This window comes from Pelodiscus sinensis, chromosome 16 (assembly GCF_052426305.1).
Source record: "Pelodiscus sinensis isolate ZL-2025 chromosome 16, ASM5242630v1, whole genome shotgun sequence".
In the NCBI taxonomy this organism is placed as follows: domain Eukaryota; kingdom Metazoa; phylum Chordata; order Testudines; family Trionychidae; genus Pelodiscus; species Pelodiscus sinensis.
This window is the reverse complement of record NC_143067.1, coordinates 29,619,410-29,646,934: the sequence shown is the minus strand read 5'-3', so window position 1 is coordinate 29,646,934 and position 27,525 is coordinate 29,619,410. Positions and strand designations below refer to the sequence as shown.

The window sequence follows — 27,525 nt, the reverse complement described above, 5'->3', positions numbered from 1 at the left end:
ACGCATGCTTTTTGGCGATAGTTTTAACTTCGGGTGGAGCCTTCCACTAATAAAAATTACTCTCTAGAGTCCCAGACAACTTTAAGATCCTTGAGTGCGTTTGCATTCCTGTCTTCATCACCCATGCTTCTAGATAGAGCATCTAGTAGCATAAAGAAAATAGGCTATTAATGCTGTGTAAAAAAAAATAAAAGCATAATTAAAATTTATGCAATGACATCTTCAATATCAATTATAAAATCATACATACTGGGTTTTTCTTCTTTTTGTCTTTATCCTTGCTTGGCTTTCTGTTGCTGACAAAATAATGCAGGGTGCCATACTCCACCAGAGCAGAAAAAACAAAAATGAAACAAACTGACACAAAAAGGTCCATTGCTGTCACATAAGAGACTTTGGGGAGCGATTTACGAGCAATTGTACTGAGTGTGGTCATTGTCAGGACAGTTGTAATACCTGATGAGGAAATAACATTGAACAAAGGCATATTACTATTCAATGCACTTCTAGTACATGCCATGGTTTGACTAGACTAGGGGAGCTAGCCAGACTTGACTGCAGGGGTCGGGGGCAAAAATCCAGAACGTCGTTATCCTTTAAAATTGGATATGCTGAAATTGGGGACAGGACAGAGAGCGACTTAAGAAACATCTCAGTGGAATGCAGCTATTTACAAATCTTTACCATCTGTCATCTCTCTGACCTATAATTACCATTATATTTCAAAGACTATCGGTATGTCAATGCGTTGGATGTTTTGTGTGAAAACCCAGCTAGAAAAAATGTTCTTTGACCAGTCTATGACAAAAAAAAAAAAAAAAAAAAAAAAAAAGGGGGCTATCAGAAAACTACGGTTAAGTTTTCAACTAGCTGTTAGAAAGTTTAAAAAAGTCTAGACAGTCACGCGTATGCAGGCAGCCACAGTATTGACGTGTGCAAGCGGTGTGTACACACAGCACACTAAATGGGGGCCTAAGTTACACAGCTATTGCTTGACGATATATTCTAATTGGCATCTAAATATCAAATAGAATTCTTTCATATATGCCGCAGAGAACAGAATTCTAAATTTGCATGCAGCGAAACCCGTATACGGGAATGCAATGAAAGATATCGCGCACTATAGCCCAGGAACTCACCAAGAGATGTTCTGGCAGGAACAGCATCCTTGTTAATCCAGAAGGAGACCCAGGACAGCACAACAATAAGTGTGCAGGGGATATAGGTCTGGATAGTGAAATAACCCATTCTTCGGCTTAGGTCAAAGTAAACTGACATAACTACATAGTCCCCTGCAAAATAATAATTAAACTATTATGAAAACTATTTTCATTTAAAAAACCCCTAATGCTTCAACATTTTTAATAGGCTGAGAAAATGAGTTTTGATTTTTTTTGTTGGTGTTATAACACAAGACAATTTTACTTAGGTGACATGATTTGCTACTGGATACTGAATCACATTCGTGTCTATGGTAGAGAACGAAATAATTCGTCATCCAGCAGAATTGACTTACCGAGACTTGCGCTCATAAATTTATTTACTGTGCGAAAATGCAGAACTATAAACCCTGCTATCAAGGCGCCAAAACATAGGAATTGCTATGTATGAAAAAGGCTATGGAGTCAAAAGTTGTATGTGGGTTTTCCTGAGAGGCCACTGGCGCAAAAATGTTGATGCTTACAGAGTATATGACAAAAAAGCAGTAGATTAAGGCAATTTTTGTAGCACTATAGGAAGGACAATGACCAAAACGTTCTTGTGCTAAGGAGAGTGCGTTATCAGGCACTTTGCTTTTGCACACTTAAGTGTGGCCATGCCGTACCGCTCAGGGCACATTTGCTGTATCCGTCATTATAGTACAAGGAAAGAATAAACTACCTGTGTATCATTAGCCTATGACAAACTAATAAAAAAAATTGGCTAAATCGTACGGCTTTATCGCAGCTTAATTCTATTATCAGAAAGTTAACGCTATAAATGAGCTAGAAAAGTCACAATCCATTATTTGGCAATTTTCTGAAATTGGGTTCTGCTTTATTAGTAACACCGCTAATATACGTTAGGTATGTATTTATTGACTGTAGCAGTTCAAACGGGCATTCAAGTTCTGAAGAATCTTGAGGTAGTTTTATTCAGCTGGAAGCATTTTCGGGAAGCATGTGCTCGTAAACAAGACTCAAAAGGCATTCTGGTGTCTCATACCCCTGAATAATTCAAGCTCTGGGACGTTTGGAGGAAAAAAAATGACCCTTGAGGAAGAAGTAGTTGCACGTTGAAGGCTAAAATGCGAAGCTACTGATCCATGAACGTGGTCAGCAGGAGTACGTGTCTCATGTTTAAAAGTATTTAACGCCTTGTGAGTACTTCAAAAATGTATTTAGCACTGTTTGTAACGAAGGCGTATCCATGACCGACAACACTACAGTGACATTAGGACAATCTGGGTCCACTTCCACCTCTACTACAGAATTGGTATAGAAAAAACTGGCGTCAAGCTATTGAATACAGCCACAGTTCTTTTAATAAAATGTAACTCTAACACACATTTCCTCTGAGACCAATTTGCTGATCTTATTTTGGGGAAGATGAGGAGAGCGAGAGAGAGAGCAGATTTGTCCTCACCACTACTGAAAAAAGGGAATTGAAATCACTGGACTGCAATATGCCGTTACTGGTCTTGGCTAACTTGTTACTCTTACGTACAGTGACTCAGCCTCAAAATCGGTCCCCAGCTTTAGTGGATACGCTGCAAGTGATCACTCTTGAAACAGATCAAATTTCATTCGGAGTACTCGTCCACTTTCTCTACAGACCCTATCTCTTAACTTGCAACCTATCTGGCCCATTCCCCCACCCCTCCTTTTTAGCATCATCAGCCAATTTACTACCTATGCATGAGATTGCTGAGCTTGCCAGTTTTTATGTTTTAGCTTTCTGGCAAGATTTACTGTTACCTATGAAAAACTTTCCTAGAGTAGAAGTTTTTCACTTTCCCTCATCGTCTCCCATTGCCACAGATCCAGTTACATTGTCACAGAAGAAAATCATCACTGAGCACTTTCATTTCTACCAAGTGATTCAAAATAGAACTCGCCAGACGAGCTTCCCATTACCCAATTGTATAAAAGTGTGAGCAATTAATCCCCATAGCAGCAAGAGCACACGCCTCCAGCCAGTAGAAAAGAATGGTTATTGCTACTCCAGGATATAGCACAGCAAAGACATGACTCGCCAATCCCCTTCCCCCCCCCCCCCAGCTGTGCTTACAGACAGTGCCCAGGAGGGGGTCATCCGCAACCCAAGCACAGCAACTAGTAAAGTAATGACATTACATCACAGGATCCTTTACAAAACAAAACAAATTTTGTAAATTAAATATTTGTTTTCTTAATGAGAAACTATGCAACTCGAATTTGCAATGGGACGTTTTCGTGACAAGAACGATTTGGTACCATAATATGCAAAATGTAACAGGCCACTTACATTTTTGTTGATTTAGTGGCTTGATTTTGTTGATTTATGTAAAGTCAAATGATAATCATTTGGGAGATTGCTAACACCAACATTTATCATCAATATATGCCCACTTAAAAAAAATCTTTTAAACTACCATATGCTAATAAGTAAATCTGAGAATTTTGGCATTAAACGTATACTTGGATTTGTTCAGCCAGTTAAAGAACCTGCTAATTTTTTAAAGTATCGTTAAACGAGAGAATAGCGTATTCTTTTATGTGGCTCTAGGGCACCATACTGCTACTAAGAAAACCCATTAATTAGTCTTCCTCATATGCTGTCCAACGTTTGTCTGCCTCTGGTAACAGTTTTTTAAAAATATGGCTGAACGATTGTGACAGAAATAAATAACTGCACAACTTACTCGCAATGATCAATTACAACTAGAGTCCATGATAAAAAGGTTTTGTGTGTGTGTGTTTGTCTTTGTTTTGGTAATTGATGCAGTCTGGCGTTGCTAGAGCTCATCATGGTGGCGTAACAGAGGCATTGGTTAGGCTATTTTGTAATATGCTTTACTGCCACTTACATCATAGTACCGTCTCCTCATTACACGCTAGCTAGAAAACTGCAACAATAATCACTAACGCTAGAAATATTTTAAGCTCGGACGTATCGTTATTTCAAGCGGTTTGCTATTAAAAGTAAAAAAAGAAATTCTTTTACTTATCCTATCTCCTAGGAATACGTGTTCTCTAGGAGTTTATTATACAGATGGAAAAGTCCTTTGGAATTCTTCAGTTATTTAGTGTTTACAAAATTTACAAAAATGGACCTGTTATTCTATCGTGCATTGTCACTAACATTTGAACGCCGCAAAACCTAAAAATACTGCCACACATTGATAGCTATACAACTTGCTCTAGTTTGGCATATTTTTAGTAACAGTATCGATAGCTAAAAGCCACAGCTAGCCATTATTGCAGCTAGACTAAAAATACAGCTCGACAAAAATTGCCAGCTCGACAAAAATTGGGTGCTCAGATTCCCAGAAAGCCTTTTGGAAAAGACCTTCAAGCAAGTTTGTGATGCAAACTATTCATGGTTTTAAAGTATAGGCTGCCTGCGCTAAGGACAGCAGCATGTTGATCGTCTTTCACCACGATGTTTGTCCAGCACACTGACGTCCTTACACTCCAGTGGCACCATTCAGTAAAAAAGTGCCACTAATTTACCCACACTGCATACATAAGCATAAAATAGGTCAAAGACAATTCAGCATTTCCCCCCGCCCAGGTTTTTACCTGCATAACCAGCAGAGATTCTAGTATTAAATTCCATCGCAAGAAATGTTAATGAATCTTTCACTTGGTAAGAAGAAAGTTATTAGCATTCTCATACGTCTTCATGAGCATATACTCAGATGACTAAGACTTTTTGTGTGTGTTAGCCTGTTTTTCGCGAGCAACTTTTCACAATTGTGAACCAAGATGTCCCAGAGCTAATCTTAGCTTTTAATTTCTACAATGATTATTTGTTTTTATGTCTATTATTATTATTTAGATGCATTATTAGAGCAGGTGGAACCCACATTCTGTTCCAGACTCTGTGCGGTCCATACACAGCACATTGAAATGTTAGAGCGCAGCAGGTTCTAAAACACACACACACACACACACACACACACACACACACACACACACACACACACACACGTCTGAATGGTCGATGTTACCTGAGCAAATCTGAAATAATGTTCTCACCAGATACAAAATTGATTATGTATATTAGTTTCGCACAGAGTCATGCGAACTACAGGCTGCGTTCGCCTACCCTCTTCCTGAAATAGTCTGCAGCACACTAACAGCATCCTCAGTTCTAGCACCATCAGTTCCCCCAGCGACTGGCTATGGCAAGCTTTGCATCTGTGCTTCAGGAAACCATATAAAATGAACATGGCATTTAATAAAACTTGTACAAAAGAAAACCAATATAACTCTTCATTTTGAGCCAAAGGGGACGGTACTTGAGCTTTCTCTCTCAGAAAATATTTTCTCTCTGAGGCGAAAGTATTTTTAAAAAAAGCAACACTGGACCAAGCGCACTACCGTAATGTTGGCCCTACGAGGTCGGTAGTGGCCTGATGAAAAGTAGGAGCACGCCTTTCAAATTCTGCAGACCTTTAGTTTGAAATAATAGTCTTGCTAATAACAACTCTCGCTTAAAAATTTTGCTTTATTTTGAAATAAACTCCTAACTAGACTAGGATTCTATGTCATAATTCAATTCTGAGCACGAAACGAGCAGCGGACTGAATCTGGCCCACCTAGTTCTTTCATCTAGCCCACAAAACAGCTCCTGTCCCGGCCCACTCTGAGCCTATAGCTTCCTCGCGGCCACAAAGCAACGCATGTGTGGCGGGTGGGGGTCAAGAGCTGCAAGCTAGTTCAATACCAATAGACCTTGCAGCGCTTGGTGTATGGCCTGGGAGCTGGGGAGAAATGAGCCCTTCCAACTGCTTTCATTTAAAGGGCAGCAAGCGTTTGTGTGTCCTCTCTTTTTAATGGAAAAACCCGCCTTTACTGTTTATAGCTCAAAACACTTGCCATTGCTTAAACTAAAAGGAGCGGGTGATTTGTCTGTGTACAGATTAACTCAGTATTCACGTCAGTAATAGAGCATGCCATCGACTAATTTCAAGGCTTCCCTGTAGCGTGGACATATTAATTGGCATGTGTTAAAACGCTAATAAGTTCAAAATAATATTTAGTGCAAACGTGGCCTAAGTAAGCTGGAAAAACTGACTTCTGTTTACAGAAATGTGCTAAATAGGGTGCCCCCAACTGTTTACAGCACTTCATGAAGCAAAGAATTTGTTTTTTACGTGATATTATGAGGAAATACAAATATTCCTTCATTGGCTTATATTTACAGATTGCCCCAACGTGGGCGGGGTGTCATACAAGAAGCAAATACTTCATTATCCTTATCCTGCAGCTCTTTAGCAATATGAGCTAGATATTTTCGTAATAGTTTTCCACTCTGTTCAGTGGCAATGGCAACTCAAGTAAGGACTAATTGTCTTTTTTTAGCTAAGTGGCTTATTAGCAAAATAAAGACTTGGGGTATGTCTACACTACAGCGCTAATTCGAACTAACTTAGTTCGAATTAGTTAATTCGAACTAAGCTAATTCGAACTAACGCATCTAGAACTAAAAACTAGTTCGAATTAGCGTTTTGCTAATTCGAACTAGCATGACCACATTAAGTGGACCCTGAACCGGGCTTAAGGATGGACGGAAACAGTGCCGGCAGGGCATCAGAGGAGGACTTAGAACGTGGAGATGCTGTCTCAGGCTAGACGAGGGCTGCGCTTAAAAGGTCCCGACCCCCACCCCGGACAGACAGTTCTCAGCGGTGCCCTGCTTGCAAAAGCAGTCCTGGCTTGGAGTACCCGGAGTACCCACACTGGGCACATCACAGCACTCGGCCATCAGACCGGCTGCACTTGCCGCAGGCTACCATCTGCGGAAAGGGGGCAATTGGGGGGCTGCAGGACAACTTCCACCCCCAGAAACCCACAGAGCCAGCCCAGTCCTCCCCATCGGGGGCTCGTACCCCATTCCTCCCTCACCTCCTTCCACTTACCCTTCCTTAGCCCCCCTTCTTATTGATGTACAAAATAAAGGACAATTGTGTTCAAAAATGGAATCTGTCTTTATTGAAAAAACTGGGGGAGACTGGGAAAAGGAGGTGGGAGAGGGGAAGAGAGAGTCTGGGAGAGGGGAGGGCAACTAAAATGATCAGGGGTTGGGAACAGGTCCCAGATGAAGAGAGGCTAAAGAAACTGGGACTTTTCAGCTTAGAAAAGAGGAGACGGAGGGGGGACAGGATAAAGGTCTCTAAAAGCAGGAGTTGGGTGGAGAGGGTGCATACAGAAAAGTTCTTCATTAGTTCCCATAAAAAAGGACTAGAGGACACCAAAGGAAAGGAATGGGTAGCAGGCTTCAAACTAGTAAGAGAAAGTTCTTCTTCACAAAGCAAAGAGTCAACCTGTGGAACTCCTTGCTGCAGGAGGCTGTGAAGGCTACAACTAGAACAGAGTTTAAAGGGAAGTGAGATCAAGTCATGGAGGCTGGGTCCATGGAGTGGTATTAGCCAGGGGGTAGGAGTGGTGTCCCTGCCCAAGATTTGTGGAAGGCTGGAGAGGGATGGCACGAGACAAATGGCTTGGTCACTGTCTTCGGTCCATCCCCTCCAGGGTCCCTAGGGTTGGCCGCTGTCGGCAGACAGGTTACTGGGCTAGATGGACCTTTGGTCTGACCCAGGACGGCCATTGTAAGCTCAGGGCTCAGGGTCGGGGGTCTCAGTGGACCCCCTTGATTTTCATGCACACCTGCTGCTGGGTGGCCAGGCTGGCAGCTCTCCTGCCCTAGCTGGCCACTTTCCTGTGCCTAGTGCGGAGATCGTGGATGAGGTCCACGATGTCTGCACTAGCCCAGGCGGGTGCTCGCCTCTAGCGGTCCCGGGCAAGCTCCCGGGAGCCGCCAGCCTGGTCCCGGGAAGAGGGAGAGTGCTGGGGGGCATCGGGTGGGTGGCTCGATCTGTGCCAGGTGCAGGGTCTGCTGGCTGGGTGCTGACAGGCTTGCACCTGGCACGGGCACCGTAGCCAGCCCGTGCCCCTTTAAGGGCTCCGGGGCTGGGAGGGGGGCATACGAGTTTCCCTGGTGTTGGCCAGAGTGGCCACTAGGGAAACCTGGGGAGGGCTAGCCTCCCACTAGTTCAAATTAAGGGTCTACACACCCCTTAATTCGAACTAGTAAATTCGAACTAGGCTTAATCCTCGTGGAATGAGGATTACCTAGTTCGAACTAAGCGCTCCGTTAGTTCGAATTAAATTCGAACTAACGGAGTGCTAGTGTAGCTCCTATGAAAGTTAGTTCGAACTAACGGATGTTAGTTCGAGCTAACTTTGTAGTGTAGACATACCCTTTGTGGTCTTATTTAAAAGACCACAAGGAATTTAAATGGAATTTAAAATGAACAACTTTTTGGAATTTAAAATGAACAACTCATCGTACCTGCAGAAAATGGGCCAGTTCATGTTTAGTGAGTAAGCTGAATTTCATAAGCTAGTGTTTCCCATTCAGACGAGACTGCTATATTTAATGGTTCATGCTCATATTTCCATATCTAAATAACTGAGAATGAGAAGTAGCCTAAAACTTTTACCAACTCAAAATAACATCATGTGTTGAACTAGATAGTTACTAATGTACTTAACTGCATGTATAGTCTTTACCTAAAGGGTATTATATAGGGAATGTTCCAATTTCCTTTTAACTTTGTCGTTCTAGTTTAGCATTATTGTGAAACACAATTCAATGTAAACGCTAGACCCAATGCAGCTATGGAAACAGTGGTCAGTTTTCTCTTGGTCTCTTTAAAAAAACAGTTCGGGCTCAGGGTTTTTTTTTTTAATATCGTTGTTCAGTATTGGACGATGTTGATTTTATATTATTAACACATAGCGATGTTGTGCAAGGCTAACTCACATGGTTTGTTTGTTTTTTGTTGTTGCACTGCAATCTATTTAGTCAGTCTTTTCAATTCAAACACCATTATGAAAAATACTGAAGTCACATAAAGCTGAGATGCTTGCAAGTGCATTCATAGCGATTTATTTGCGCAAGAACAACCTGGAAGTCATATATGGTTATTAAGCAGGACACATACACCAGCGGCCAAACCCATAGTTATTTCATATTAGCAGGCAGACCATCAACATCAAGCTAGCTTCATGCATTTCCTCTAATGCTACCATGTTGCATTTTGGGGTTTTTTCTTTTTAAAGATTGACAATTATATTACGCTAACAGCATTAGAAGCAGGAAGGAATTGAGAACAGAAGACGTGGAATACAAAAAAAGCACGACAGAGAAACAATCATGGATAAAACTAAATAGAGAAGGTCAGGAAGAGCAACCCGGCACCCCCCGTCAATCGTAAGGCAAAATTCTTCACGTGGCAGTGTCTCACACACCTGGAGCTGTAGTTTGTAAGTAGCTTCCAAGCCCCTAGAAGGCAGTGCAGAAAGTTTTGGTGGTGCGTGGCATTCATGGCCTACTCAAGACACTGAAGGACCTGGCGCATAAGGATGGTCTTTGTCTCCACTGTCCTAAACAGTGGAGTATGCTCTGCCACATCTCCCCCTGCTCCTTCCCCCCAGGTAGTGCAAATTCTATTGCCGCTGGCAAGGTATGGGGGAGAAGAGTCATTTCTGGTGCCCCTCCCCTCCATTAAGTGTCCCAGAAGAGGTAAACTACACTGTGGAGGAGGCCCAGTGATTTTTGACCTTGGAAATGGGACACATCCAAAAGTACCAGGTGCTGGTGGCCCTGATGGTCTGTACTCTGGTCACCATTCCTCCATATGTGCCGCCAGCAATGCCACTTGGGCCCACAGCTAGACGACTATGTCGGTTACTCTTGTTGCCACGACAAGACAGAGCCCATGGAAGAGAGGGTGACAGGCTCAGTGATGGCACTCGCGCAGCGCGTATCCTGGGTAGAGGTTTTGTTTTGTTTTGTTTTCTCCAGACGTTGCCATCCTCTGTCATCCTTCTCCTGACCTTTACAGCTGCTTCGTCCGCCTCTAAATGCCAGCGTCCTCGGTTTGGAGGGAGTGGGAGCTCACCATGGGACAGCACTGCAAGTGGGCCTCAGCCTCAACCCGTCCCATTAAACCTGCTGAAGGGGAGACTACCCTCTTCGAGCCTCTGGACTTGGATGTCAGAGCTCAGCGCTTCTTCTGAGTCCTCAGCTGCTTCACTGTACTGGGCGACTGCTGTCCTTGCACTTCCTCCTGGCATTCCCTGCAGCAAATGATGCCTCCCTCTGTCCCCTCTTCTTTTATGGCCTCTGCTCAAGGAGCACCAATGAGGACTAGCACGCGGTGGAATCACCTTCCTCACTAAGGAGGGCCTAATCGTGACGCGCGCTGCCTCAGACGGGGATCATGTCAGTCTAAAGGGATGACAGCTTACTTCTCCTGCTTCCTCTAACCCATCATACTCCCATCTTCCTGCCTTCGAGATCCCCCCCCCCCAGGGTTTGGCCATCTTTCTGGCCAAGAGTAAGTACTACTTTGTCTGTGGCTATTGAACCCCTGGGTGCTTCTAGTGGTGAGAGTTCCCAATCGTCTCCTGGCGCTGTGGCCTCTGTCACTGCACTGCGTCATGGTGTTGGTGTTTATATGATCAAACCTCTCAAGTGATTAGCTGCATTAGTCTGTAACTTTAAAAATGGGTGGTCCTGTGGCACTTTAGTCCACACTTGTACTTTACATGAAATTTGGCCACATGTGTTTGCTTGTCTAAGTGATGCGTCTACTAAAATGTCTGTTTCAACAACGTAAAGATGGCTAATGTCAATTTTAGTACTATTGCTTTTGCGCTCTTCCTGGTGAGCTCTTCCTGGTGAGCTCAAAAAGCAATGGGAAAAGTTGCAAAAGTTTCCTGTTTGGTCGCCACTGGAAGTGCATTCAGAGTAATCTGCACATATGGCGATGCCTTCTTGATTAAGCCGATCAAAAATTCAATGTCTTTGTATACATCTACACCCATAGTGTTACCATGGACACAATGGTATGTCTAGACGATCTTCGACCTCATTCAGGCATGGGGAGATGATTGCATTCTCTCCCAGGTCCGCAGCAGCAAGCAGGAATGTTGGCATTTATGGCAAGAGTGCAAGCGGTCTGGTGGATAAAGTCTCTTCCAGACACACACACACAACAGCGCTGGGTTTAAAAAAAAATCAAAGACCTGTAGCTACCATGCGGTGAAGGAGGCACGTGGATGGTTTGGTGCAGTATTAGTAAAACTGCATGCTAATTGCTTCTAGTATGAGCAGTTAGATGCCATTCGGGGAGTGGAGGGACACCAGCTTCCTCAGCGTAGTCAATGGAGTTCGGCCAACTGGAGTACTTACTGGAAGCAGTAGACATGAAAGCACGGTGGCAGAGGGGGAAGAGGAGGACACTAGCGAGTCAGCGAGCCCCCAGATCATTATGGAACTATGCCCCTCCTCTCAGGAGCTCTCCCAGAACATCACCGATCCCAGGGAGGCCATGTCCATTAAGCTCACAAACTTTTTTAGTATAAGTGGGTTAAGGGTGTGTTGGTCAGTTTACTCAATGCCTGCACACAATGAGGCGGTGGATGCAAGATCATAGCGTTACTTTGTCTGCAGATGGACCAGGCGTCTTCTCTGCACAACTCCATGAAGCTCTCACATGAGACTGCCTTGATCCCTCTGACAAGTTTTTTTGGTGAGGCCAGCCTTCTGTCTTCCTCTGCTTTATAAGCAAAGCCACCAGTATCATTGAACCACAAAGCAGTGTAGCATTCAGTCAGCATCTGCGCCCACTCACTATGCCTGAGTCAGTGACGGCAGGTATCCCTCATAACAATGTGGTGGAAAGAGAAGGGACCTTTTCCCAGGAAGCTATGTTCCCCACTCCTCCCCCAGCAGTTTTCCTGGGAAGCTACATGTGTCAGAACTGTGCATGGGCACGACACAGCAGAAAGCAGCCTTGACCCATTCCCGCCTCCCCACATAGGTTCCTGGCCTTTGCTGGCAAAGAAATATGGACCCAGCATGTGCCAGAACTATGGGCCAGTGGGGGGGGGGGGGGAGAGGGGAATCACTTCCTGCCCTACCACCTACAGGCTTATTCTCTGGCTGGCCCCTTAACGTGCCTGTCTCTGGACTGGCTCCTCTGGACTTGGACCCAATTAGCTTCAAAGAACCCTCTGAAGTGCCCTTTTTAAAGAAAACATTTACTCAATGAGTAAATAGGTTTCCTAATATGGATGGTCTACTTCAGAGTCCAGTCAATTCTTCCCCTCAACGAATACACTGATTTACACTATGAGTCTAATTCAACTACATGAGCTTATCTAGTGAAAGTGTGCCCTTAAAGACTAACCAACATAAACATGTTTATTACCAAAGCAGATCTTGCAGTCATCCATAATAGTTGTTCTTTGCTAATTAGGACTCTATAAGCAGCAACTGAACTGGTTTTAAAATCTGGCCGCATCGTCAAACTCTGACTGCCATTAGACTAGAGTAAGCTCCTTCTTAAAGTCCACCTAAATTCATTGAAAGGCAAACTTGATCTCAAAAAGCCTGCGTTCACTAAGGCACTCTTTTAGTCTCAAGGTTCTTTCTGACCGGCAGGACAAGTCATTTTTTGAGTGACACAGCAAGCCTGATCAAAGACTAACATGGCTAAATTGCTGTCATTGAACTTTCACCAAGGATGTCATCACTGAAATCTTTACCATTTTTCTCCAGAGGCAGCCACTGAAATATATAAAGTTCTCAGTATCGTAATGACTGCAAACATAAATCGAAGACCTATCAAAATACATAGAACCATACGCATACAGACATTTCCCAATCAATAAAATCCTTTAGTCAACAAACTCTGACTTTCCTCCGTAAAAAGATAATAAATTTAAAAAGTCTTACTGCTTTTATGCACTAACAATAATGGCCAGGCAAACGCACAACAGTAAAAGATGTACAATATGGCTGTGCATTGGCTATAACATACGTCTTGTTAGCCGGGGGAGTGGCGGGGGGGTCCTTCTCAGCACACAGCATTTCATTTCAGACAACAAAATTATGGAATTGTAGTATGCATAGCTGCAACTATTGTGGGTGCTTTAGTTGAAAGGAGCCACTGAACGGTGTTTTTACTGAAAGAATAATATTTACTTATCGCAACCAGCATGATGACTGCAGCGCAAGCTTTGCTGCATTGGGTCAAAAAAGAATAGGGCTCAATTCCCTGGATGCCGTGTTCTATTTCATAAGTGTAATTATATTAGCATGAGGCACATGATTATTATACCATGGCGTTAGCTCCTTTACTACTGATAACAATGTGACTATTAGTGACTTCATTTGCCATAGGAGCAGAGCCATGGTGATTACAACAATTTCAGCCTAGAGTATAGACTGAGCGCCTTTTAGTCATGGACCGACTAGTATTAATGTAAGTCATGTCTTTTCTCACTGTGGTCATGAAATGTTGCGCACTTGCTTAAGGCACCTGCCAGGACTAAGCAGATTTGAATTAAATTGACTTTAATTATTCTTCCTGGATCCCTGAGGGTCACATCGCGAGGCGAGCTTGCTGCCTAGAGGCTTTTTAGCTGCCACATCCCATGAGGCTCTATTCACCTTCTTTTCAATTTATATGAGCGTCATATAAGGAAAGTTATGGACGCCAATACTAGCAAATGAAACACTGTGTTTTACAGAAACTTCCTGTCAAACAGCTTTCACAACAGCTGAAAGCAATTATTTTACACTACTGAGGAACAGGAGACAAGCATCTATAGCTATGCGAAGACATAAGTGATGTCAGTGGAAAAAGGGAATGTTCGTACTGAACAAGTGCTACCTGACAGGCTGGTGCGTATTCTTGGGCCCTGATGTAGATTGTTAGCCGTTACAATAATAGGATACAATAATAGCAAAAGCCAAAATATGGAATAAGCGAAAGCAGCATACCAAGTATGATGAGGCTAGCTCTTATCTTTTAGGCAGAGTTCTTGAATTAATGACCTCACAGATGGTTGGACAGACACACATTCTAGTTCTATAGATTAGGCGACAGAAAAAAAGAGCCATGTAAAAATGAGCCTCTGTAAATTTTAACACATATGGTTCATTATTCATAATTTTATGGAAAAATTTGACATTCTTTAGGAAATGTTTGCTATGGAGCGTCACTGCTCTTGTTTCCTATTGTAGGCATGCTCACATGAATAAGCAGTGCTGCACTTCCCTGACGGGAGTAGATGACCTTCTGAGGTCCCTTCCAGTCATACATCTACTTTTTAATGCCTTAGGAGTAGTCAGACAAAAACATTTAAGCTGCTAGATGACTTGAGAATTACTGTATTATTGCGGTTTCGGGCTGTCTTTTTCTGGCAGCACCCCAGGGACTGCCGGTGCCAGTTGACACAAGCAGGCTCCCACCCCGCCCCTCCCTAATCACCAGTCCCGGCGAGGCAGGGGATGAGAAAGAGCTGCCCAGTAGGTCAGCAGAGGAGGAGAAGGACCAGGGGGCGCAGTGTCACCCTGCAAATGGAATTCCTGTCAGGCAGTCCGGATGTCTCCTGTGCATCATTGGAGGCTGGGGAAGGATCCACTGGTGAGTGTTGCACTTTGCACTCACAAGAGTGGGGGGGGGGAGGGGTAAGGCGCTGGGAGAGGAGGGGGAGGGAGGGTCACTCAGGCAGCGTGAGCTGCATGCTGTGCACCATACCAGTATGCAGCACGTGCAACCACATTCAGCCTGGTGACTGAGCAGCATGTGGTCATAGCAGGCAGCTCCAGGACACGTGCTCCTCGCACACATCCAGACCAGCGGGTGGGGGTGTAGGGTGGATGCTGACTGGAATCAGCCAGGGCCCTAGGGGCTCAGGCCAGATCTCACACCGCCTAAAAGGTGCAGCACACAGAACAGCACACTGTTCCAGGCCTGGGCTGTGCGGCCCAGCCAGCTGCTCCTGGGAAAAGTGCACCTACACAGCCCTGTGAGCATGCCCCCCCCCCCCACTGAGCCCCTCATCTGCTCCCTATGCCTTGGCTGCCCCTCCCCCTCTGCCCCCAAGGTAAAGCCTTCCTGCTGCCACACATGTCCCTGGGCTATGTGTTTGAGGGTTAGCGAGAGGGGGAGAGGGGAAGCCTTCAGGCCGGCCATAGGGCCACCTCAGTTTTGCTGCAAGGATGGTATGCTCCCCCAGTCTTCCCTGGGTCTGTCCATGACACATCCACGTGATGCCCCGACCACGTCTGCCATATGTGCGCCGCATCCTGCCCACCTCCCCGTGCTGCCTGCCCCAATGCGGCCTGAACCACATGTAGTGGTCGGCCCCCACAGAGGCAGTCGCAGGGGCCACCTCTCCCAGGAGTAGCTCCTTCCTCCTCCTCCTAGTTCAGCCCTCCCCGCCCAGTTCCAGCACCCGCCATCCCTCCTCCTCCTTCTCCCAGTTCAGAGCCCCCCTCCTCCCACCCTACATCCCCATTGTTAAATAACAAAAATTCAAGATGTTGGTTTTTTAAAAAAAGGTGTCATTTATTGGGAGGGCAAGGGGGGGGATGGGCAGGAGATGTAAAGGGAGACAGAGACGACCCTACTGTGGGGCCTGGGAGAACATCTCCATCAGGGCCTCCTGTATGCGCATCCCATCATGGCACCTGGCGGATGGCAGCTGTGTGGGGCTGTTCAAAGGCCTGGCCCTCACCTGCCATGCCACTGCACAATGTTGTGGTGCACTCAGCCACCCCTCCGGAATGATCCGCTCACCCAGCTCATGACAGGTGAGTAAACAGTGAAACTGGGCTTTCAGACGGCCGAAGGCACACGTCACTTGGTTGAGGCAGATGTTGAAGCGTGCCCGATCATGCACTGTTGGCTCTGTGTAACGCCACATCAATAGGGGGTAGGCCATGTCCCCCACAATACATGTGGGCATGGGCATATCCCCAACAGTAAATTCCCACTGGGGGAAGAAAGTGCCCGGCTCCAGCCTGCCAAACAGGCTGGCGTTTCAGCAAATGCTGGCATCGTGTTCCCTGCTGGACCAGCCTGCATAAATGTCTGACGCAGCCACAGTGGTTCAAGAGGGCCTGGAGTACAATGGAGATGTACCCCTTCCTGTTTGTGAAATGGGCTGCTCGATACTCTGGGGCACGGACGGGGATGTGGGTTGCATCCAGGACTCCCCCGCAGTTGGGGAACCACAGGGCAGTGAAGCCAGTCACCATAGCCTCCATGTCGCGCAGGCAGATGACTCACTGGAGCAGGTCGTCGTTGATGACATGGATCACCTGCAGAAGGGTGCACAGAAACACAGAGGAATGCATCACATAAGGCAGGGTGAGTGCATACTGCCTTGCGGGAGGTTCCCCCCCCATGATGCCCTCTGTCCTCACACATACCAGGACCCCCTCGTCCCATGGGCCCTTCCCTCCCATACACACACACCAGCAGGCCTGTTCAAGGGAGGGATGGCCCAAACCCCTAGGTGATGGGGCATTCCTCGTCACCCCCGCATGAAGTGCACCACCCTCCCTCCCCCCAGACTTACCTGCATGACGACAACACTGACAGTGGATCTGCCCACCCCGAATTGGTGTGCCACCAATTGGTAGCTCTCTGGGGTGGCCACCTTCCATATGGCAATGGCAGTGTGGCCAGCTTCCACAGGGATGGGTGCCCGCAGCCAGGTGATGCTTCTCTGGAACACAGAGGCACTCCAGGCACATAGCTCCAGGAACGTCTGCTTTCACATCCGAAAGTTCCGGAGCCATTGCTGGTCATCCCATTTCCCCAGGACCAGCAGGTCCCGCCAGTTGGTACTGGTATCCAGTCTCCACAATGGTCTCTCCACAGTGGGGCGACCTGCACCTTGAGGTCCTGGATGATGAGTGTAGGCCGGAAGGGGCCAGAGAAGGGACAAGGACACCCTGGCACAATGGCACAGCAAAAGAGCTGAGGTCCAAAAAACAGCAAATGGCACTAAGGCACAAGTTGTGGTGTCCAAAAAGGCAGAGGGCAACTACAACTAGAACTGCTATAGCTGTCAGTCCCTGCAAGAGGTACTAAAGCACGCATCAGGAGGGAAACATCTGTCCAGGGACATCCCTTTAAGCACGTGTATCAAAGGAGCTCCAGTCCTCCCTCCCCCCGCCCCAAGAAGGGCTAGTGCCCTTTTGCCTTCTCCAAAATGGTTCAGGGCCTGTTTATGTGCAAGAGCGTCCCGCCAATATAAACGCTCTCTTGCGCAACTACTTTAATGGAAGATCACGCCAATGTAAACGTAGCCGAAATGTTTTGCCTTGAAGCCTGTGCCATAATTACAGCTCTGTAATGTCATGTGACAAAATAACATTTAACACGTATTCACTAGCCCAATTCTTCAGCACTGGACATGGTACAGTTGATACTGATCAGGTGCAATTATGCGCATAGGCAGCTTTAAACCATCCTCAACCTAACTATCCTTGAATCTCTGGCTGCTGTTCATTGGGCTGGACCAGCAATACACTTTAGAGCATCTTAACGATTGTGCAGTGGGGACGGTGCCCTTCCACTGATGAAGACACATTTTGGGTTCAGTATCTGGAGGAATCAGAGGCCTGCTCAGGGCTCCCTTCCTGGGATCCTGCACCACCAGCCTCACCTGACCTGGAGGCCGGACTGAGCACATACTCTGGATAGAACCAGAGGACTGGCCTGAGTGCATGCAGAGGGTTGACCCAAGGCCCAGCCTGAATGTCTGCACCAGCCTGCCCCAGAGGACCAGCCTAAACACCTCCACCAGCCATTACCAAAGCACTGGCTGGGATCACTGGACCTGCAAACGGCTGATGACTGGCCTAGACTGCTGGGACCCCAGCTGGACATGACCAGCTGTGACTCCTTGAGTGACATGCTAGATACCCAGGTAGGTGCTGAGCGGGTGAAGGCAAACGGCCCAGGGAATTGTGAGGACTGTTAGGCTGTGTCCAGACTCAGGGGTTTTTTCGGGAAAAGTAGCCTTTTTCCGAAAAAACTTCACCTGCGTCTAAACTGCAGCCGCGTTCTTTCGAAATTAAATCAAAAGAATGTGGCTTTTCTTTCGACGGTGGTAAACCTAATTCCACGAGGAAGAACGCCTTCTTTTGAAAGTGCTCTTTCGAAAGAAGGTGTTCTTGAAAGCAAACAGGCTTTTTAGAAAGAGAGCATCCAGACTCACGGGGTGCTTTCTTTCGAAAAAGCGGCTTGCTTTTTCGAAATTCCGCGTGCAGTCTAGATGCTCTCTTTCGAAAGAGGCTTGCAGTCTAGACATAGCCTTACAGGCCTCATGTCAGCGTGTTACTGATTGGAGTTCCCACTGACTCAGCAGCTGCCCGAGCTGCTACTAGAAGAACCTTGGCCCCAGTGCAGTAGGCAAGCCTGCACCCCCCCTCTGCCACTCATGTGCTGGCTCAATGTGCTGTGCCTGTCGGGAGGAGAGGTAGGGGTGACGTGTCTTCACCCCTCCTAAACTAAGGACACAAACCATTGCCTGAACTGAACAGCATGTATTCTGCCCTGCCTGAACCAGGAGTCCCGAGAGAAAACTGCTTTTACGACCTCATCGAGACTCTTTCACTTTGTTAGCATGCCTTTTGGCCACCATGGAGCACCCAACTTTCCAGCAGAAAATGGACTGCCTGCTCTCCCCTCATATGGAATATGCCAAGGTAGAGCCCGAAACGGTGGTCATTTACAGTCAGGAAGAACAGCTATTACAGGTGGCTGCCCCTCTTGCAAACTCTTCAGGATGCTGGCCTTCCAGTCAACTCCAAAGGAAGGTTAAAAATCAGTTGGCAGAAGACATACTTGGGGTATCATCTGGGATGGGGACCTTATTCGCCCACTAGTTAGAAAGGTCGACGCCATACAAAATGATCCAGTTCCCTCCTCCAAGTGGAAAATTAGGCAGTTCTTGGGATTGGCAGGTTACTATCCCTGCTCCGTGCCTCAGTTCACAGCACCCCCTCACCAAAGATAGCCCCCCCCCCCAAGGTTGAAGTGGAACACCGACTGCGAGGCCGCATTTAAGAACCGTAAGGAGTTCTTGTGCCACGACCAGTCTTATTCAGTTTGGATTTTGCTCAACCATGCATGGGCCAGCTGGACGCATCATAAAGCTGTACTTTCGCAGGCCATCAAGGGGGAAGACCACCACATAATATATATAGAGGAGAGGCACCTGCAGGCAAAGAAACCTGAAAAGGTTAGCTCTGAAGCACGGAGCACAAGTAGCAAGCTATCCTAATGCAGGTTAGGATCAAGCTGTGTAAGTCCCCTTTGTACTTTTCTGATTGTGGAGTGGCTATGTGTGCCAATGTCATCTTCCATTATAAGCTATAATAGACTTAAGGGCCTTGTGTTCACTACCTGCTAATTGCAATTTTTTGGCAGTTGCACATAGCAAACTATCAGGCATGCCTCTGTCCCATAAAAGTGCCACTACATACAAGGAAAGTCTTCTGCTTGGCAGAGAGCGAGTGAGGTCCATTGACTACCTAAGTGAAAAACATCAATTCAGGTTGACTTTTTTTTCCTTTGAGCATAAACTGAGATTTAGGCGCTGCATGAAACCTCACATCCAAATCGTCAAAATGACTATGTCATGCAGCTTTGTGGTAATGGCCTCTTGACATGTAAAGTATTTTATGCTAAATAATTGGAGTGAAATCACTTTTGCAAAAGACTATATCACAGGGGGGAGGGATAGCTCAGTGGTTTGAGCATTGGCCTGCTAAACCCAGGGTTGTGAGTTTAATCCTTGTGGAGGCGATTTGGGGCAAAAATTCATCAGGGGTGGTACTTGGTCCTACTGTGACAGCAGGGGACTGGACTCAATGACCTTCCAGTTCTAGGAGATAGGTGATCTCCATTATTTATTTTTTTTTAGAAAACAAAAGGTGGCATCTCACAAGCATTCTGCTCCTTTGAGCTAATCCACAGCACAGATAACTTACTTGATCCGCCTGCCCCCAAAACAGTTACCTCTGGAATAGAGCTACAGGTGGCAGGTATTCTGGTCATGTATCGCAACAGTCTTCAAAGGGGCTGCAAACAAGCCACAGGGGAATAGCTGCACGCAGAATATAATTATTTTCACTTAAGACGCTGATGCTAAAGAGCCTGCTGTAGAGGGACATCATTTGACAAATGAGTTATCTTCCAGAAAGGTTCCAAATGTTACAGGTATAGGTACAGCAACTGCATCAGCTCTGTTTCTTACTGTAACCGGGCTACTAAGTGTCTAATGAGCCATTAATCTCATTGGAAGATTCATAGACCACAGCAACAGCAAAGTAGCACCTTGCGCGTTAATAATACTTATTTCCACGAAACAACGCTTGGCTGTCATAAGAGGATAGAGCCCATTTGCTTGGTCATAGCTTGATTTTTGTTTTGTTTTGTTTCCCAGTGCACAACTCCACGATGACACTGCATTTAAGGGAGATGCTAGCTAGGCAATTCTTTTTTCTTTTGTAAAATGCAATATTATGGGCTCAGATTGCAAAATGTGATCTTTGCCAATTGTGTATTTCATAGTTAGTTTGTGTGTGGCTAACATATGGGTTGTGTGCATTGCACTGTTGGTAGCTGTATGTGCATGCTGCCATTTAGGCAGGCCGATTAGGTCTTAAACATCTTATGTGACACATGGGTTGTTCATTACTCTGTGTCAGCAGCTCTTTGAGGAGTGAAATGCACACCATAGGCTAACACAATTTTTGCTATAATCTCTATCGAAAAGCTGTCATATACTCCATGTCAAAACTCATAACATATAACTACAGAAAATTGTATGGTGTATATAGGGCATAGCTACAAAGCATTATGTTCTTAAATTGTCTTGAGCAACACTACACAAACCCAGGCTGTCATAGATAACAGAATGTGCCTTTGCATATTTGATCAACCTTGTCCTTGGGCACGTATAGAATGTACTCTTAATAGTGCAAATACACTTATATGTGAACTAAAGCTATCAAGCAGTGGCGACGGTCGTATGGTGCTCTGTATCCCAGTAGGTGAGAGAAACTTTCTTGGCCTCCTGAAACAATTTATTTCAATTATTAAAAAAAGGGCAAAAACCAAATCCTTCATCTCAAGAGCAAATAAAACCAAATATTTTGCACTGTATGCACCTTTGTCCTTGCTAAAGTCTAACCAGCAATGTTGAAAGCCCGTAATAAGAGACACTTCTTCAACAAAAAAGAGCCTTCTTTGTTGAGTTTTAGTCTGAGAAGCACATTTTTAGGTTGTTCTTTTTTTAAATCATGTCCATCCTTATTCCTTAGCACTTGGCAGCATTGAAGCCCATGTTAATTAAACTAACATTGGGATTGTATTGAAGTGGAGACGTAGTCCCCAACACTTAATTAACTGCTGTGTCCTGTCTCAAAGGCTCAGCAAATTTAAAAACATTTTTTTTAGGCGCTATGGTTAAAAGTGTCTGGGAAATACAGCGAAAGCAGTTTCTATGAGAGCAATCAAGACTGGAAGGCCACTTCAAGCGCTCCCTGCAAAGCATAACTGGGCAGTGAACGCCAATATATGTGCTCTCTGCGTCAGAGCTCTTAACCACAACATCCTACCAGTTAAGGAGCCCAGCGCTGAACTAAACCAGTTACTGTGCTGGGGTAAAACTAGCGCATCATCTCCATATACATCTGGCTGTTTGTCCTTCCGCATAGAGCTCACACGTTCAGCTAAATTTGGCAGTAAGCTGATATTGCACCTAATTTTAGATAGCCTTTCTGCTTGTTTTGGCTGCTCCTACTGAGGGAGTCAGGCCAGCATGCAGTGCTGGTAATCAGGAGGCTGAGGTCGGTCTGGCGGACAGGCACAGAGTAGGTAACGTACTAAAATGAAATAAAAAAACCAGATTGGGGAGGTTTCAAATGTCCATTGTTTTTTTGGGGGGGTCTTCCATTCTAGACCTTAGGGCATGTCGATTCCTACTGTCACTCAACCATTGGCTAGGCTCTCTCCCCTCCACAATATCCACTGTCCTCTGGCCCTCTCTATTGGCGCCTCCAATATAGCCAGTGCACATCGTTACAGCGCCACATAGCCTGAACTTAGGCTACGCAATTCGAGCTAAGCAAACTAGCTAACCACCCTTCGGTGCAAGCAGACTTTCAGATTTTGTAGAGGAATGAAATGAAATATATATGTAAAGCAATAAAAACGTAAAGAACTAAAGACATTGCATTTTGGACCACGGTTGGAGTCATGGACGATGCTTGCATTGCAGACCTGAAAGTATGACTTTAAGAGGAAAGACTTGATTTAATTATTCAGATTGGGTAGCATTTAATCTTTAGTAGTAACTGTAATTTCCTGATAAGGCACTTACTATCCAATACTGCCGTTGGCTTTTCATGGTCATGGAGTAGGAGCCATAGCAATGTAGGTTTCCCTGTGGTAATTTTGTTTATATGCTTGCTGATCTGCAACTTCACTGAGTAGGATCCCGGCTGAACTCAGTTTTCAGGAAAATAAAAAAAGCGGAGAAAACGTCGAGAACATATAATAAACACCACAGGAGACGAGTTCTCTGACATCTCGCTCCAATTTTTTTGGTATAGGCCCAGCAGATATTTAAAAGACACTCACCAGGACTAAGTTGCTTTAGAAAGCCTTCGCTGTCCTGAAACAAGTGTTGCCTAAACTAGGCTTTTACTGAGCTTTATTTAAGTAAAATGAAAACAGTTATGAAGGGAATGAAGTTTTTTATTTTATGTGGATGCATAATTTCTTTCTATAGTCACACATTTCTTTTTATAAGCACACAGTACAAGCAAAAATATCACATGCCCTTGAGACACAAATGCAGGAAACAGTGGACCAATGGATCTGAGCGCCATGTTACGTTTGCCCTGTTTTCCCTGTTCTGGCCAAATACCAACTATATCGCCATTAGCGCACAAGGTAAAAACAGCTAATTGCAGAAAGACCAGCTAACACTTTCTGGACCTTAATAACTGTCACCAGTTTCCACCAATGCTAGCATGCTTATTTCCTAATTTAAGTACTATGTGATCGTCTTACGTGATCATTTTATAATCTAGTTAATGTAGTAAGGGCGGGTAACACAGATGGAAATATGGCGTAGACCTAGCTGAGTTGTAGAGCGTCTAGTTCACGGTGGCTTTTGACAATTTAGAGCTAGCACCGAGTAAGCAGTAGCGTGCAGCTCTATTGCTGCAGAAGGGAATTGTAACTTTACGTGACTATTCTATGCCTGGCCATTGTGGTTATTTAGTCAGGATCATTATCCTCTGCACATCAGCTCTTCCATTCTGCTAAGTGTCTTTAGAGGGTCAAGTCATTATTTACATCCTATCATTTCCCGATCCACCCTACAGATGCTCTTGCTGCCTTCCTGTGCCAAGAACCTGCTGAAGTGTGCAAGATAAGCTTCAGCAAGAGAAAGAATTTTATTTTTCCATTCTGCAGGATACATGACGAATTAGTGCCATAAGAAATTAAAATCACTATGGTGTGCTAACTGCCAGAGGTGAGCTCCAGATAATCCTATACCATTTTTTAACATAAAAAAACATTTAAAATTAAAAACAAGTTTTACCTGAGGTTGTCTTCACTACTTCTGTAGTATTTCGCAGTCCAATAAAAGAAAATTGATAGAGCCGCCAAGATCTGGTGTCTCCTACCTCCACTGAACTGCGTTTCCACTGGTAAATGATTTCTTCCCTGGGATAGCCATCTTCAAAACAATTCCAAATACAACGTCACAATTTTTTTAAGCTTTAAAATGTACTTTTTAAGACATAGCCACATTTCTATTTAACCAAAAGCTATAGAACAGCACTCTGTGTGCGTTCGTAGAGCGCGGCGACAATGCTACTTATCGTTCAACATATTTCATACTTTTATGTTCCAAAACTGAAATTTCAGGTGCCAATCAACCCTGAAACATCTGTCACTGTGAAATCGCCTACTTCACACCTGATTTCAAACGCATCAAGCAAACCATGCTTCAAAAGTAGTGGATGGAGTGACACACTAGGACGTGTGACCAAGAGTGACACTGCACCACTTTATTAAAGAAAGCTAACATTCCTGGAAAGCCTAATTAATTTGTGCAAATAGCTTATGCAGTCGCAAGTAACATTATTTCTTCTGTTTTAGCTGTGAACATATGTAATGTATGCACATTTATGAAATAAGTGTCAGGGCCTTTGTAGTGCAAATTAAACGGCAGATGACAGAGTCTGCTGGCTAGCTAGAACTAATAATCTTTCCGTTAGTATGTCAATATATATAAAGGTGGGGATAAGTAATTTAGCACCTTACTTACAGCTTGAAAATTCCAGTGGACAGGAATGTTCATCCATTGGAAAGTTGTGTAACTGCAACTGACATTCAGCATCTATTGTCAACCTTAAAATAAATAGTGACAGCAATTTAGCATCAGAATATAGAGCACACCTCCTGGCACGCAAAGCAAGTAGATTACCAAAAGTAACCCCGATAACATGCTATCTTAAGTTGCTTATTCCAAGTATTCCTAGTACTGTTACTCCATGTTTTGAACTGTCCAAGAAAGGAAAACTGATGAGCTCTGGTGCCAAGAGTGGGTGCTAAGCTCTGCCGCTAAGATCTGGTGCCTCCTACGTCCACCGAACTGGGTTTCCACTGGTAAATAATTTTTTTGTTTGGGATAGCCATCTTCAAGACAATTCCAAATACAACTTCACATTTTTTTTATTTTAAAATATACTTCATAAGAAATAGCCACATTTTTCTATTTAAGCAAAAACTATAGCGCAGCACTCTGTGGGTGTTTGTAGAGAGCGGCGACAATACTATTTAGCTTTCAACACAGTTCATATTTTATGTTCCAAAAGTAAAATTTCAGGTGTCAGCTCACCCTGAATCATCTGTCACCATGAAGTCAGTGTCTTTTTCTTCCCAATAACATCCACTATTCAGAGTCATTGACAACACAGAAAACGTGAAAGTGTGTTTTCAATAATATTTTAAGTGATTGTGAAATGGCAGCGTTACCTGAGTTGCAATCCCTGAATGATTTATGGACGCAATTTCAAATGGGTACTAGCCAAAAAAAGCCCTCATTTGTCTTTTACAATTTTACAAGAAAAATTCTCTATGGGTATGTCTACACTACCCTCCTAGTTCGAACTAGGAGGGTAATGTATGCATACCGCACTTGCTAATGAAGCCCGGGATTTGAATTTCCCGGGCTTCATTAGCATAAGCGGGGAGCCGCCATTTTTAAATCCCCGCTGCTTCGAACCCCGTGTAGCGCGGCTACACGGGGCTCGAACTAGGTAGTTCGGACTAGGGTGCCTATTCCGAACTACCGGTACTCCTCGTTTCACGAGGAGTAACGGTAGTTCGGAATAGGACCCTAGTCCGAACTACCTAGTTCGAGCCCCGTGTAGCCGCGCTACACGGGGTTCGAAGCAGCGGGGATTTAAAAATGGCGGCTCCCCGCTTATGCTAATGAAGCCCGGGAAATTCAAATCCCGGGCTTCATTAGCAAGTGCGGTATGCATACATTACCCCGCTAGTTCGAACTAGCGGGGTAGTGTAGACATACCCTATTAGAGTTGAGTTGGTCAGTTAAAAAGCTCTAGGTTTTTCACATTTAACCACTTTAGCAGTGCTACTCTGTACATATGTTTCCAGTCTAGGGCAAGTGCGGCATGCATTGGCGGCAAGTATTCATCACTAGAGGAGAGACGGCTATTTGTCCAAGAGCTATATTTCAACCTGAGTCCAACATTCTTCTCTTGCATGCTTTGCTGGAGAGGAGAAAGGCGCCTGTGAGACCAACTGTAAGAGAAAAACACCTTTTCCTCACAGCAGGCAACGAGGCTCACATACTGGTGTCTGTGTAGTCTACGAGACAGTTGCCTGTGATTGAAATGGGAACAGGGTAGTAGTTTTTTGATCAGATTCCTGCCTTAACTTTCGGCTTTCATTCCTTTGTTGAGCTGCCTTCAAGACACCAAGGAGGCAATGTAATCTGCTTATGATCAGCTAATGCTGCACTGATGGCCATTTTTTTAAATGGCCATGTTTAAACCTGTTTGACTATAACAGTTCCTAGCCCGTAAATTCAGCGCCTGTTTGAAGTTGTTTCTTGTTCTGGACATGTTTTAATATGCTTCAGTTAGTAATTCTGCCTTGACGGCCCGGGATGGCTTAGACCAGTCATACAAATGCAGATATCTCTCTAGTGTGATTAGAAAAAAAATCACTGATGAGTTGCTAGGGAATTTAGTAGGCATGAAAAGCAAGGGATCAGCAGCACGTGCCTGCCACCAGGCATAATTCCAGCATACAGCTGGCAAACGTAGCCTTGCCATATTGTACCATATTCCAGCTCCGTCCAATATGCTTGCATGCTACATGATGACTCAAATTGTGTGCTAGATTTCTGATGCACCTTTGGAATACGTTGACTGTTGAGCAATGAGCATATTTAATAGAACTACTGTCTACATATTATTGTCAGCTCACTAAAGCGAAAAAGGACGTGATTTGAGGAGAAAAGTGTTGAAGTTTTAGGAGCGTATGGTCTGCGATATTAAGGGCTACTTAACATTACCAAAGCAACTTAGGATGTGCGTTATCAGACTGATTTTGATTCAAACTAATTTAAAACCCAATCATTTTCTTTTCGTCAAACTGTGATACATGAATGTCAAAATAAAACGTTTGAAGTGCAAATGTTGCTTTCAACATATCTAAAGCCATAACCAGTGAGGATTGAAGAAAAACTATGGTTGCCTCAAAGAGAGCTACATGTAATTAGAGCGATGGCCTAATAAAAAGCGTGACAATACATATTCAACAGCCTTTGGTTAAAATTCTTAAATCACTGCTTTTACTCCTGCCATGTTTAAAAGCCTAAATTTTATTTTCACATTTTTTTTCTGAAAGTAAACTTTTTTCAATCTTGGCTTTTTAATCTAGCTCCATTGACGTCAAAGACATCATATAGAAAGGACCTGTTGAGGTAAATTAGCGGTAAATACTGTTTAATTCTAACTTAATAATCAGAGGAGAACATTATAACAGTGACAAAACACATGATAAGCGAGTCATTGAAAATGCAACTAAGGGGAATACTATAATAATTTTTTTGAATAGTTACTTAAGCCGCATGTACTTTTAGTTACTCAAATGCCAGTTCTTGATAAATAGCTGACTATAGCTGGATGCTAATGAGGTACATAACTTGTGACACTGCACTGCTGATGAAAAGGGCAAAGTGAAAAATGGTCTAAATGTGTCTAATTTTTTTTCAGACCATTTTAAAACAACCCTTCATAGAAAACAGGCTTTGGTCTTAATTATGCATTCCTATTATGTTTACACCGTTGATTTTTTTTTAAGTTAATTTCTGCGGTGATTCCTTTTAGCCT

General features: G+C 44.5%; 1 protein-coding gene across 2 annotated transcripts in view; it reads right to left on the bottom strand.

The window, feature by feature from the left end:
* GABRG2 (gamma-aminobutyric acid type A receptor subunit gamma2) overlaps positions 1-27,525 on the bottom strand; it is a 56,820-nt gene that overhangs the window by 4,048 nt on the left and 25,247 nt on the right. For both annotated transcript variants that reach the window (XM_075900191.2, XM_006111193.5), the window contains exons 5-8: positions 24,426-24,508; positions 23,694-23,831; positions 1,140-1,292; positions 251-456 (exon numbers count right to left, since the gene is read on the bottom strand). In XM_075900191.2, coding sequence (XP_075756306.2) covers positions 251-456; positions 1,140-1,292; positions 23,694-23,831; positions 24,426-24,508 — 580 coding nt within the window. The remainder of the gene's footprint in view (positions 1-250; positions 457-1,139; positions 1,293-23,693; positions 23,832-24,425; positions 24,509-27,525) is intronic.